The sequence below is a fragment of the Chiloscyllium punctatum genome, chromosome 4, assembly GCF_047496795.1.
Source record: "Chiloscyllium punctatum isolate Juve2018m chromosome 4, sChiPun1.3, whole genome shotgun sequence".
Taxonomy (NCBI): Eukaryota; Metazoa; Chordata; class Chondrichthyes; order Orectolobiformes; family Hemiscylliidae; genus Chiloscyllium; species Chiloscyllium punctatum.
The window spans coordinates 68,103,187-68,115,729 of record NC_092742.1 but is presented as its reverse complement, the minus strand read 5'-3'; the positions used below and the strand labels follow the sequence as shown (position 1 = coordinate 68,115,729).

Below are 12,543 nucleotides of genomic sequence, written 5' to 3'. Positions count from 1 at the left end.
GAAGAGGCCTTACCAACATCCTGGACAATCTTAACATAACTCTTATACTGAAATGTCTGAGCAATGATGGCAAGCATACTAAACATCTTCATAAACACAGGGACGGCATGGTGGTTCAGTGCAGGTTGGCACAGTGTCTCAGTGGTTCCCCACAGACCCGGGGACCTGGGTTCAGTTACACAGTTTGGGCGACTGTTTGTGTGGAGTTTGCATATTCACCTTGTGTCTGTGTGGGTTTCCTCTCGGTGTTCCAGTTTCCTCCCACAGTCCAAACATTTGCAGGTTAAGTGCATTGGCCATGCTAAGTTCTCCATAATGTCCAGGGATGTGCAGGCTAGGTGGGTTAGCTATGGGAAATGCAGGGTTACAGGGATAGGGTAGGAGGCATGGGTGTGGGTGCGATGCTGTTCAGAGGGCTGGAGTATACTTGATGGGCCGAATGGCCTGCTTCTATGAAGTACCCTATCTAAATGTGACACAAACTTTAAAGAATTATGTACCAGAACCCCTAGATCTCTCTTCTCTACAACACTACCCAAGACCCTACATTTAATTGTATAAGTCCTACCCTTGTTTATTTTACCAAAATGCAATAATTCATATTTATCCAAATTAAACTTAATTGTTAAAATCAAATTGGAAACAATGCATATTTATTTTCAGTGAGGAAAGAAAAAAACTAATTTGTTCTCTCAGGTCAGATTTCCTATAATAGCATTAGCTAGGATCATAGTACTGCATACTAGACCTTTCTCCTCTTTACCAGTTCCAGTTGTGAAGGACTCAGCATGCCTGAATGATAGGGCACACCCTTTCTGGGCTATAGTGTAAGACTCCTCCAGAGTAGTCCTCCATTGTGACCACATCTTTTGGAGGATTATGGTCTATTGCACTATGGCATTGTGGGAGATGTGAGCAGTGTTGTATCTTCATTCTGTATTAGTCTAAGTGCTTTGTCAAGTTGTTATAAGGATATTATTGGGAAAGAGTAGTTCTTGCCCCCATACCGTCCTTGTTTGGCCTGAGGTCCTTGGATAGAGGCAGGAACCTGTGAGTTCTCTGATATGTAAGAATAATGGTTCCTCCCAGCATTATCTGTTGCAGATCTCCAAGATCTTCTTGATGATCTCTGGGCATTGCTGGTAGGATAGTATTTTATTAAAGCAATGCGGGTGCAGTCAATAGAGTCCTGCAACTTGGGGAAATCAACAATGGTAAGAATCCCATTGCCTGAGCTGCTTGCCTCTTCTTGTCATGGGACCAGATATGAATAGCTGTGATCAGGAAAAACTTGCTTCAGTTACATCCCAGATGCAATAATGGGTTGAGTTTGGGGATGCTACACAGATGCTTGGTTGCTCCTTAGAATAATCCATAGAGTCCTAGAGATGTACAGCATGGAAATAGACCCTTTGGTCCAACCCATCCATGCCAACCAGATATCCCAACCCAATCTAGTCCCACCTGCCAGCACTTGGCCCATATCCTTCCAAACCCTTCCTATTCATATACCCATCCAAATATCTTTTAAATGTTGCAATTGTACCAGCCTCCACTATTTCGTCTGGCAGCTCATTCCACACAAGCACCACCCTCTGTGTGAAAAAGGTGCCCCTTGGCTCTCTTTTATATCTTTCCCCTCTCACCCTAAACCTATGCCCTCTAGTTCTGGACTCCCCCACCCCAAGGAAAAGACTTTGTCTATTTATCCTATCCATCCCCTCAAAAGTTTGTACCTCTATAATGTCACCCCTCAGTCTCCGGAAGCTGTGACCTTAATTGCCCCAGATGGGGTCTCCACCCAGTTCTTCTGAACACAAACCATATTGCAGTAGATGCCAACGACACGATGGATTCATACATTTTTTATTGGCACCTGCACTGTATTTCAGATAGCAAATGACTGTGAAGCTTATAGATTCAGGAGCTTATCATTCTCCTCCACCTCCTTGGTTGACCTTGGTTGCTGTGTTTTCTTCTGGAAGGTGTGCAGCAGCTGCTGGAGATTATTGTTCTCGATGGACTTTCTGACAAAATTGTAATTGCTGCATTTTTCTACGCTGAATTCATATTTGAACCAAGACCACAGGATTCCTCACAGCAATGTCGATATCAGATGATCTGCAGGGAAGCCTAGAAGGACATTGCAGTTTTATTGAAGGCACCCATACAAACATCACACACTATGCCCTTTGCTTTCTTAGTTCAGTATGTAAATATGGCAGCTGCAAGACATTGTCTTCCAGTCCTGGATGTGCAATGTGTCTCTGAAAGGAAAATCTCAGATGATACTTCTAAGTGCTTTTGTCTGATTCTATTTGTGTAGCTCACATGACAAAGAGACAATTTGTGTGCACAATATAATCTTTGTGATTATTTGAGGCTATAATTCTTATTGTGCCTTCTTGGATAATGAATGAGCTGCTGATAAAGTGTAAATTGAAAACAGATGGATGGTATTATTGAATCACTAAAGTTACGATTCTTGCAATTGACCTGATTTTTATCCACTCCAAAGGAAAAACCAATAACTTTTTCTGCCCACTTTGTATGTGATCACAGCTATTTTGTGCATTTGAGTGTTGAACTAAGGTGGCAAGATTCCAGTTTTGTGTTCGAGTGAGTGAGTTGCAGGCTCTGCCTGAGACGCAATATATTTCCCCATCTTTCATGTTCCCTATTGTGTTCAAGTCCCTGTGATTGCTATGATCTTCTGCTTACCTTGAGGTCCTTTCTATAATTATAAAGTCCCCAATTTAACCCCAGAGCCCAGGACTTTGTGAATTGTCATGTCCTTCGTGGTGATACACCTTACCTATGTGGAGGCCAGAGTACCATGACCTATGACATCCTCACGTCCCCCAGTCTTACCTGAGTTGCCAGTCCCCTCCTTTGATCTATGAGATTGAACACTTCTATCTAGAATTTCCCCTTTTTACTTTAATCCTCCCCACCTACTTCAATGAAGCCCATCACAGACCTGGCTTTCCCCTATTCCCCAGGACTGTATGGAGTGCTCTCGATAAGCTCCATGAGCAAACCCCCACAATTGGCCATATCTTAGTCTCCTAGACTGATTTAGCAGAATAATGATAAAACAAAGTACTGCACAAGCTGGAGATCTAAAACAAAAACTAAACTCATTATGTTTGGCAACATCTACGGAGAGAGAAACAGAGTTAGCATTTCAGGTCGAATATGACTCTCCTTCAAAAATGGAGGGATCTAGAATATGATGGTTTCTATGCTGTTGATAAAGGGGAAGGAGGAGGACCAAGTAGAACAGATGATGAGGTTGCCCACAGCATAAGACAAAAGGAGTGCTAACAATGGTAGATGATTGATATAGATGCAGAACAATTGTCTATCCTAGTCCTGAATGCTCTGCTAAGAGCAAACTGTGCAAGTAAGACACTGTGCAAGTAAGGCTGTCTAATCACAATGGAGGACGGTATTTACAATATGAAGTCGTTGAACTCAGTGTTGAGTCCTGAAGGCTGTAAAGTACCTCAGTGGGAAATGAGATGCCATTCCTACAGCTTGCATTAGGCTTTGCTGGAAGATTGCTGCAGGTCAAGGATGGAAATGTTAGCTTGTGAGCAAGATAATGTATTGAAATGACATGTAACTGGAGGATTAGAGTCTTTCTTACAGACAGAGCAGACGAGTTCAACAAAGTGGTCACCTAGTCTGCATCGAGACTCCTATGGCATCCTGTTATTAAATAGCAACCCTCAGAAGAGTAATTATCCATTCGATCTGATCAAGGTGTCTCTGGATCTTTTACGTTTCGATTAAGTTGACTCTTAATCTTTTAAACTCTCGTGTATATAAGCATGGCATATCAAGCTTTTCTTGTAAAACAACCTGCCAATTCTAAATGTTAGTCTGATAAATGTGCTTTGGACTGGTTCAGTGCATTTGCATCATATAATTGTAAAACCATAAGATGTAGGACCAACAATAAACCATTCAGCCTGTCGGGTCTGCTGCACCATTCACTGAAATCACAGCTGATTTAATAATCCTTCACTCCACTATGCTCCCTTTCTCTCATAAACCTTGATTGCCTTAATAATTAAAAATCTATCCATCTCAGCCTTGAATATACTGAATGACTCAGCCTTGAAAGCTATCTGCAGTATAAATTATCACAAATTTGAGGGAAAACAAGTTCTCTTTCCCTGTCTTAAATAGGGAACCCTTTATTTTGGTATTATGTTCTCTAGTCCTAGAATATCTCACAAGGGGAAACAACCTTTTCACATCTACCCTGTGGAGTCCCCTCAGAATCTTGTATGTTTCAAAAGGTCACCTCTCATTCTTCATAAACTCCAATGAGTCGAGGCCCAACCTACTTAACCTTTCCTCATAAGACAGTCCCTCCATCCTCGGATCAGCATAATGAACCTTTTCTGGACCACCTCAAATGCCAGTTGATCTTTTCTTAGACAAGTGACCCAAACCTGTTCACAGCACTCCAGCTGCAGTCTGACAACTGCCTTGTATAATTCTAGCAAGAACACCTTATTTCTATACTCCATTCCCTTTAAAGTAAATGTCATTTATTACCATTTACTTTCCCTATTACCTGCTGAATTTTTATGCCAGCTTCTTGTGATTTATACGTGAGGACTCCCAAATCCCTCTGATTTATACCTTTTAGCAGTCTTTCTCAATTTAAATAGTATTCAGCTTTTTAATTCTTCCTGTCAAAGTATAGACCTCACATTTTACCAGTGTATTCCATGTGTCACATTTTTGCCCACTCACTTAGCCTGTCTCTCTCCTCTTCAGACTCTTTATATCATCCTCACCACTTGCCTTATCCTTAAATAAGGAAACCAATACTGTACAAGTGCTCCAGATACAGTCTCATATTGCTTTATATGACTGAAGCACAAAGTTCCTAAATTATACTGAAATGCTAAACATCATACAAGACACTTGATTGTTTGTTAATGTGGTGACATTCAGTCCCTCCAGTACTGATGCTTAGTAGCAGCAGTGTGTACCATCTATAAGATACACTGCAGCTCTTCGTGAAGGCCCGTTTAATAACACCTACCAAACCCACTACCACTACCATCTTGAAAGACAAGGGCACCTACCTGGGAACATCAACACCTTTAAAATCCATACCAAGTCATTCAGCTTCCTGACTTGGAAATATATCACCGTTCATTCCCCGTCACAGGATGAAAATTCTAGAACTCCCTCCCCAACAACATTGTGGTTTAAGAAGGCAACTCTGTACTGGCTGGGCCACAGTCGGCGTGTGGCTGTTAACCTGGGACAATCACGAAAGCCCTGGCTGACTGATATAACTAGGAGATTTAGAGTCTCATCAGTTTAGGGGACTGACTCTGAGCTAGCTGGTCACAGTCAGTGTCTTACTGCTGCTCTTGGTTTCTGCTTTTTCTTGGGGGGTAGGGGGAAGGGGAACCTGATTCCTGAACTGGCTGAATTACTTAGCCAGTTTGTTAACTGGTATTCTTTATTAATTGAGGACTGATTTCTAATCTGCCTGATCTACACAGTCAATGTGTTTCAGCTATAACTCAGTTCTTATCAAGGACCTGTTGTTTCACTGGCTGGTTATAGCCTGTGTTACTCTTTTCTCCTTTATTTTGAGAAAAAGACTATGTTGATTTTGTGACAGGGCATAACCCTTGCACTTTGGCTTTCTTTGTTTTTGTTTTGTAATCTGCTTTCACTTTTTTGGTGTTTGGACTGTGTGTGTGTGTGTGTGTGTGTGTCTGTCTGCTGCATCCTGGATTGGCCCAAACCCTGTGAGTTAACTGCGCTTTTGCAATTAACTGTGTCACTCTGAGTGGGCCTGGTCCTTTGGATGGACCAGACCCCTGGAGACTGAACACCTGCATGTGTGCTGTGGACTCTGCCTTCGGGAGTTGACCAAACCTTTGTGAGCTAACTGCAGCTTCACAATGTACTACATTCCTGTGAGTGGACCTGGTTCTCTATGGATGGGCCTGGCCTCTAAAGAGACTGAACACCTCCATGTGTGCTGTAGGATGTGCATTTGCTGCTGGCGTGTGGACTCTGCCTTGGTATTCAACTGTCTTGTGAGGATTTTGTGAATTCTGTTACTGTATGTGGGTTTTGTAATTAATTGTGTTTGAGAGTAGGCTAGTCAGTACGTGGGACAACCATGAGCTGGAGGGTTGATGTAGGGGGATTCTGTTAGTATGCAGGGTGGCTGAGGGCTAGACAGCTGACAGCGTGCCTGTAGGAAAGCTGGTCAAGGGAGTGGCAGCCAGTACGTGGGCTGGCTGGGGGCTGGAGTGTTGATGACTGGCCCGGAGGAAAGTGGGCCGGGAGGAGTCTATCAGTATGCGGTGTGGGCAGTGCCAGGCAACTGGTAATGTCCTCGCAGGAAAGCCGGTATAGGGCAGGCTGATCAGTACACGGGAAGGCTGAGCCAACCAGCCGGCAGCAGGCATAGGAAGGCCGACCGAGGGAGGACCAGTCAGTACGCAGGGAGGCGGACAGCTGATAGCCAGTCCATAGGAACGCCAGTGGAAAGGGTCAGTCAGTACACAGTGCGGCCGGATGCTGGAAGGCCAACAGCCTGACTGTAGGAAAGCAGGTCTAGGGTGGTTTGGTTAGTACACAGGGTGACCGGGAGCCGGTGGCTGACATCCATCCTGGAGAAAAGTGAGCTGGGGAGAGTCAGTCAGTAAGCAGGGTGGCCGGAGGCAGAAGGCAAACAACCAGCCAGTAGGAAAGTGGCCTGGGGTAGTCCGGTCAGTACATGAGGTGACTGGGAGCTGTGTGGTTGATGACCAGCCTGGAGGAAAGCAGGCCTGGGGAGGGATGGTCAGTACGCAGGGCAGCCAGAGACTGGAAGGTCAACGACTGTCCTGCAGGAAGGCTGGCCAAGGGCGTTCTGATCAGTATGTGGTGTGCACAGGTGTCTATTTTACAGCCATATTAGGACTGTGCTCTATGCACTGTTTTTGATTTGATTACACTGTTTTGCCTGTTAGCTTTGTGATAAATGCAAGTAGGATTTGACGTTTGTCCTCGTCTCCCTGAAAACTAGTTGAACGGTGGGGTTTGGGGTTTGGCTTTGATGCTCTTTCACTTGTATATAATGTTTTTTTTGTGAACTGCTGTTTTCTGTTTATGGTTAGCTGTATTTTGTCTTGTTTAATAAAATTTAAAAAGTGGGAAAAAAAGCAGGAGATTGAGACGGTCTACTCAATGCAGGGACTGGCTTTGAGTTAGCTGGTCAGAGCCCATGCATTGTGCATGTAAGTAGTGATTTGGTGACAGATTACCAGCCCTTGTGCAGTTATTTCAGTCAGTTCAAAGCAACAACTCTGCCCTAAACATAATTATGACAATACACACTTTTATTACATAAATCACATTCCTAGTTTATCAGACTTAATCCAGTTTTAAACAAGTTTTTAAAATAAGTCTGATCCTGCATTGTTGTCAAATTCACCTTGAATAAATTAGCTTTTGCACATTTTTTAGGGTAATAAATTATGAAAGTGGCTGGTTAACCGCGAGGCATGTCAATTTCTTACTCTGAGAAACTTGCTCATTTTGGTTTCAATACGTTAATTATTGTATTGCACCATTCATAGAATCACAGAATTCATACAGCACAAAAAGAAACCATTTGGTCTATTGTCTGCACCAGCTCTCCAAATGAGCAATTTAGTTGGGGCTATTTTGCATATTTTCTCCATAACTAACTGTATGCATTATTTCTTTTTAGACAATTCCCTTTGAGTGCGTCACTTGAGAAGTGGACTGTTATTAGTGCCATTCTCCTATCAGTCATCGCCACATAGAGTCATAGAGATGTACAGTATGGAAACAGACCCTTCGGTCCAACCCGTCCATGCCGACCAGAGATCCCAACCCAATCTTGTCCCATGTTTTATATTTTTAGATAAGTTGTTCCTTCAGAATGGTCAACTTGAGCTGTAACAATTCTGTGATAAGTTAGGTTCATTTTATTTGACAATGTATTTAACCAAAAACCCTTAAAGCACAACTCAATGGTTTTAACTTTATTTTTAATCTGTCCCTGATTTTGAATGTAAATCTCATTCTGTGCAATTCCTGAATGTTGACAGTCTTGATTGACCATATAGCCTCTACAATCTCCGATCTTAACACAGATTTTCTGAAAACCTAACACCAAGTTGAAAGCAATCAAAATGGTGAACCGGTTAATTGTTTATTGGCGTCAATAGGTGCGAAGCTGGAAAAGCACAGCAGGTCAGACAGTGTCTGAGCAGCAGGAAAGTCAACATTTTGGGCCAAAACCGTTTGTCAGGATTACAGAGGAGAAGGAGGGGACTCCAGAAGTAAATGAGGGAAGGGGGAGGGCTGTGGGAAGGTTTGGTGGGATGGTGACCGGTTGGTGTAGATAGGGGGTTATTATGATTGGTCAGTTGGATGGGTGGAGAGTGTAGGTGAGTAGGAAGAGGTCAAGTCAGGGAGGTGAGGAGAAGGGGGAGAGTTGGACATGGGATAACACTCGGGGTAGAGGGATTTTGAAGCTGCTGAAGTCAGTATTGAGGCCATTGGACTGTAAGCTCCCCAGGCAAAATGTCAGGTGTTGCTCCTCCAGTTTACGACTGGCTTCACTCTGAAAGTGGAGGAGGCCAAGGATGGACATATCACCAGAGAAATGGGAAGGGTAACTAAAATGGATGACAACCGGAAGGTTGGATTGGTTTGGTTGTTGCACGCAGAGCACCGACACTTTGCAAATTGGTCCCTGAGTCTGCATTTGGTCTCTCCGATGTAGAGAAGACCAAATCAAGAGCAATGGATCTAATAGATAAGGTTAGATGAAGTGGAGGTGAATCTCTGCTGGATCTGGAAGGATTATTTTGGACCTTGGGTGGAGGTGAGAGGAGAACTGTAGGGACAGGTGTTGCAGTTGCAGAGAAAGGTACAGAGTGTGGTGGAGAACTTGATGAGGGAATCGCAGAATGAATGATCTCTGTGGAAAGCGGGCAGGGGTAGGGAAATAAATATCTTTTTGGTGGTGGGGTCTGATTGTGGGTGGCGGCAATGTTGGAAGGTGATGTGTTGGATTCAGAGGTTGTTGGGGTGACATATGAGGACTAAACAGACTCTATCTTTACTGTTGTTGGGTGGAGAGGAGGTACTTTGAAGGCAGAAGTGCAGGAAATGGAGGTGATGTGGTTGATGACATCCTTAATTACCAAGAAGGCCCCTAAAGTAGGAGGCTATCAGGGGTGTCCTGGAGGGAAACACCTCATCCTGGGAGCAGATGCGGCGGAGGCAGAAGAATTCAGAGTATGGTATGCATTTTTGCAGGAGGTAAGTGAGAGGAGGTGTAGTCGAGGTAGTTGTGTGAATCAGTGGGTTTGAAATGGATGTCAGTGGTGTTGTATGGTGGAATGTATTCCAAAACTGAACTCTGCCCTGATGTGTCAAGTGAGAGTCAATCTTTTCTGTTTGCTCAGCAAAATTACAGTTGTTTATGAGTTAGATTGTTGTACGTTCAAGTCCCTTTTCAATAATTTAAGCACAAAAATCCAGGTTGGTGCAGTAGTAAGAAGAATGATGTCCTGTCAGATGTTCTCTTTTTAATGCAAGATTAAACTAAAGTTCTGACTGGTTTAATGTGAATCTCAAAGCTTCCATATCAATTGGAAGAAGAGCATGGGAATATTTTTGATTTTTTGGTCAATAGTTAGCGCTCGAGTAACAATAGTAAAGACAATTATTTGCACATTGCCACATTGCTCTTTGTGGAAGCTTAAAGTATGTCATCTTTTTGCCCCTGAGGGATGGAGGTCCCACTGTCACTTTGTTGAGTTTGCCCCCAGCAATAGTTAGACATTGGTAAGACCACTTTTGGATATTGTGTCCAATTCTGGTCTCCTTCTTATCAGAAAAATGTTGTGAAACTTGAAAGGGTTCAGAAAAGATTTACAAGGATGTTGCCAGGGTTGGAGGATTTGGGTTACACGGAGAAACTGAATAGTCTGGGGCTATTTTCCCTGGAGCATTGGAAGCTGAGGGGTGACTTTGTAGAAGTTTATAAAATTGAAGGATGTTGATAAGGTAAATAGACAAGGTCTTTTCCTGGGCGGAAGAGTCCAGAACTAGAGGGCATAGGTTTAGGGTGAGGGAGGAAAGATAATAAAAGGACCTAAGGGACAACTTTTTCATGCAAAGAGTGTTGCGTGTATGGCATGAGCTGCCAGAGGAAGTGGTGGAAGCTAGTACAATTATGAAATTTAAAAGGCTGGGTATATGAATAGGAAGGGTTTAGAGTGGTATGGGACTAAATTATTTTAGGATATCTTGTCAGCATGGATGAGTTGGATCGAAGAGTCTGTTTCTATGCTGTATATCTCTTTGACTCTATTATCATTGCAGGGTAGCCCTTTTTTCAAGTTAGTGGGCTCAAGACCAATTTTCTCACTTTAATCCTGGGGTGAGGTGTAGTCAAGCAATAGATTTCCTTCTGTAAAATTCATTATTCTAAAATTATTTAATTGACTGTGAAGTGTTTTGAGATGTCCTGTAATCATGAAAGGTGCTACGTAAACACAAGTTTTTTTAAAAAAAATATTCTTACCGAATGTTTATTTTTATACAGAAGGTGTTCAGGGCTCTGTAAGAACTGATTTGGCCAGTTACATGAAGAACATTTTTTTTAAACTTGTGAGGTCTGGGCATCACTGGCAGGGCAAACATTTATTGTCTGTCCCTCCTTGCTCTTAAGAAGATGGTGGTGAGTTGGATTGCGTCAATAATTCTGACCACACACTGGCCATTTCACTCAGACAACGAAGATGCTATTATGTATGGAATAGAAAACTTCAGAAAAATTCCTAGATTTAATTAGATGGATACTCTTTTGAACCAAAAGTGAAAGCATATTGTTGTGCATTATATAGCTGTTTTGCTTTGCATTTGGATCATGCTACACCAGGTGCTGGGTACCAGGTAATGAAAGTAGAAAAATACTCCCAGTTTAATGATTACAAAAATATTGTTCTCACTTTGTAACTAACCTCTAAAACAAAATCGGAACCTCAAACGAGACTCACCTTTTGAATATTTTCTTCTTTCTGACTACTAGGTCAGAAGATAAATACGGATAAGGAAGTATGTTCAGGCCATTGAGCTAATTTGTGTAGTACAAAAATTGTCCTATATACAGCAATCATTTACTTATTTAACAATTCCTAATTTGTTCATATCCACTGAACTCGTTCAAAATATTGATCACTGTGTGTTTTCCAGGGGAAAATGTCAACAGCAACAGAGAGCAAGACAATCCAATATATATTCCTGTCAACCTTTTTGTCAAATTTAGTGATATATCTGTGGTGTTCCTCAAAATGAAAATAGAAGTATCATTAGCTGTTACCTAGAAATATTAACAGTAGTTTGAATAAGCCTTCGAATAATTACTATTTTTCCTCTTATTTAGCTTTAGGAACACAGCGCAGAAGAAGTCCAAGCTCCGTGGCCATTAATGTGTTCGAACAGAATTTGGGAAGCCATATTCTTCAGGTAAGTGATGCAACAAACTAGGATTACTTACTTTTGTCATTGATAATGGTTCATTTGTTCGTCAGTGACTTAATTTTTTTAACATTTGTCATCAAAGATTTAGATGTAATACTTTTAGTTCCCATTGATCTGGCATAGGTTGAATATGAGCCGTGTTATTTTGCTGTAGATACTTCACTCTACATAGTTATTGGTTTCTGGGTGGAAGAGCAACAATTCTTATGGTTAGCTTTGGATACTGTTGAGTTCTCTTAGATTTCTATTTCTAAAAATGTCTAAAGTCTGGTTACCATGTATGTTTAAAGAGACATTGGATGAATACATTTTTGCTAATTAGAAAAATGCTCTGATGAAGGTTTTATCTACTGAAAACCAAAAGTACGTACTTCTATCAAACATATTTAACGTAGTGAAATGCTTAAACAGAGTGGTGTCAATGAAAACCTTGTTGGCAAAACGCTAGAAGGAAATAACAGGAAACTGGCTAAAACCCTGAACTAGGAATGTGGGCTTTTAAAAGAAAACAGGCGATAGACAATTCTAATATATTGGGCTTAAACAGCTGAAAATATTTAAACACCATGCAGGAATTGGGAATGCACAGCAGGCCAGAATTGGACAAGTGTGGAGATCTATGTACAGACATGTAAATTAAGAGCAGACGTAGGCCAGTCAACTCCTTGAGCTTGCCTTGCCATTCATAAGATTGTGGCTGATCTGATTACTTTACATTTTCACCTACCCCTGATAATATTTCACCCCCAAGCTTATCAAGAATGGCCTCTGCCTTAGAGACTATTCATAGTCTCTGCTTCCTCCAACTTTCGAGTTCCAAAGAAGAATGACCCTCCTCGGTAAAAAATAGTTACTCTTATATTGATTTAAATGAAATATCTCACTTTTTAAAATAATGGCACAGGTTCTAGATGTTTTTCACAAGAATAAACATCCTTTCCACACTCACCCTGACAACATCCCTCAGAATCTTCT

At 41.9% G+C, this 12,543-nt stretch overlaps 1 protein-coding gene across 7 annotated transcripts in view; it reads left to right on the top strand.

Annotated features, from left to right (window-relative positions):
- The window catches only part of npas3 (neuronal PAS domain protein 3), a 1,321,930-nt gene that overhangs the window by 643,836 nt on the left and 665,551 nt on the right, over positions 1-12,543 (top strand). For all 7 annotated transcript variants that reach the window (XM_072568956.1, XM_072568955.1, XM_072568959.1 and 4 more), the window contains one exon: positions 11,471-11,553. In XM_072568956.1, coding sequence (XP_072425057.1) covers positions 11,471-11,553 — 83 coding nt within the window. The remainder of the gene's footprint in view (positions 1-11,470; positions 11,554-12,543) is intronic.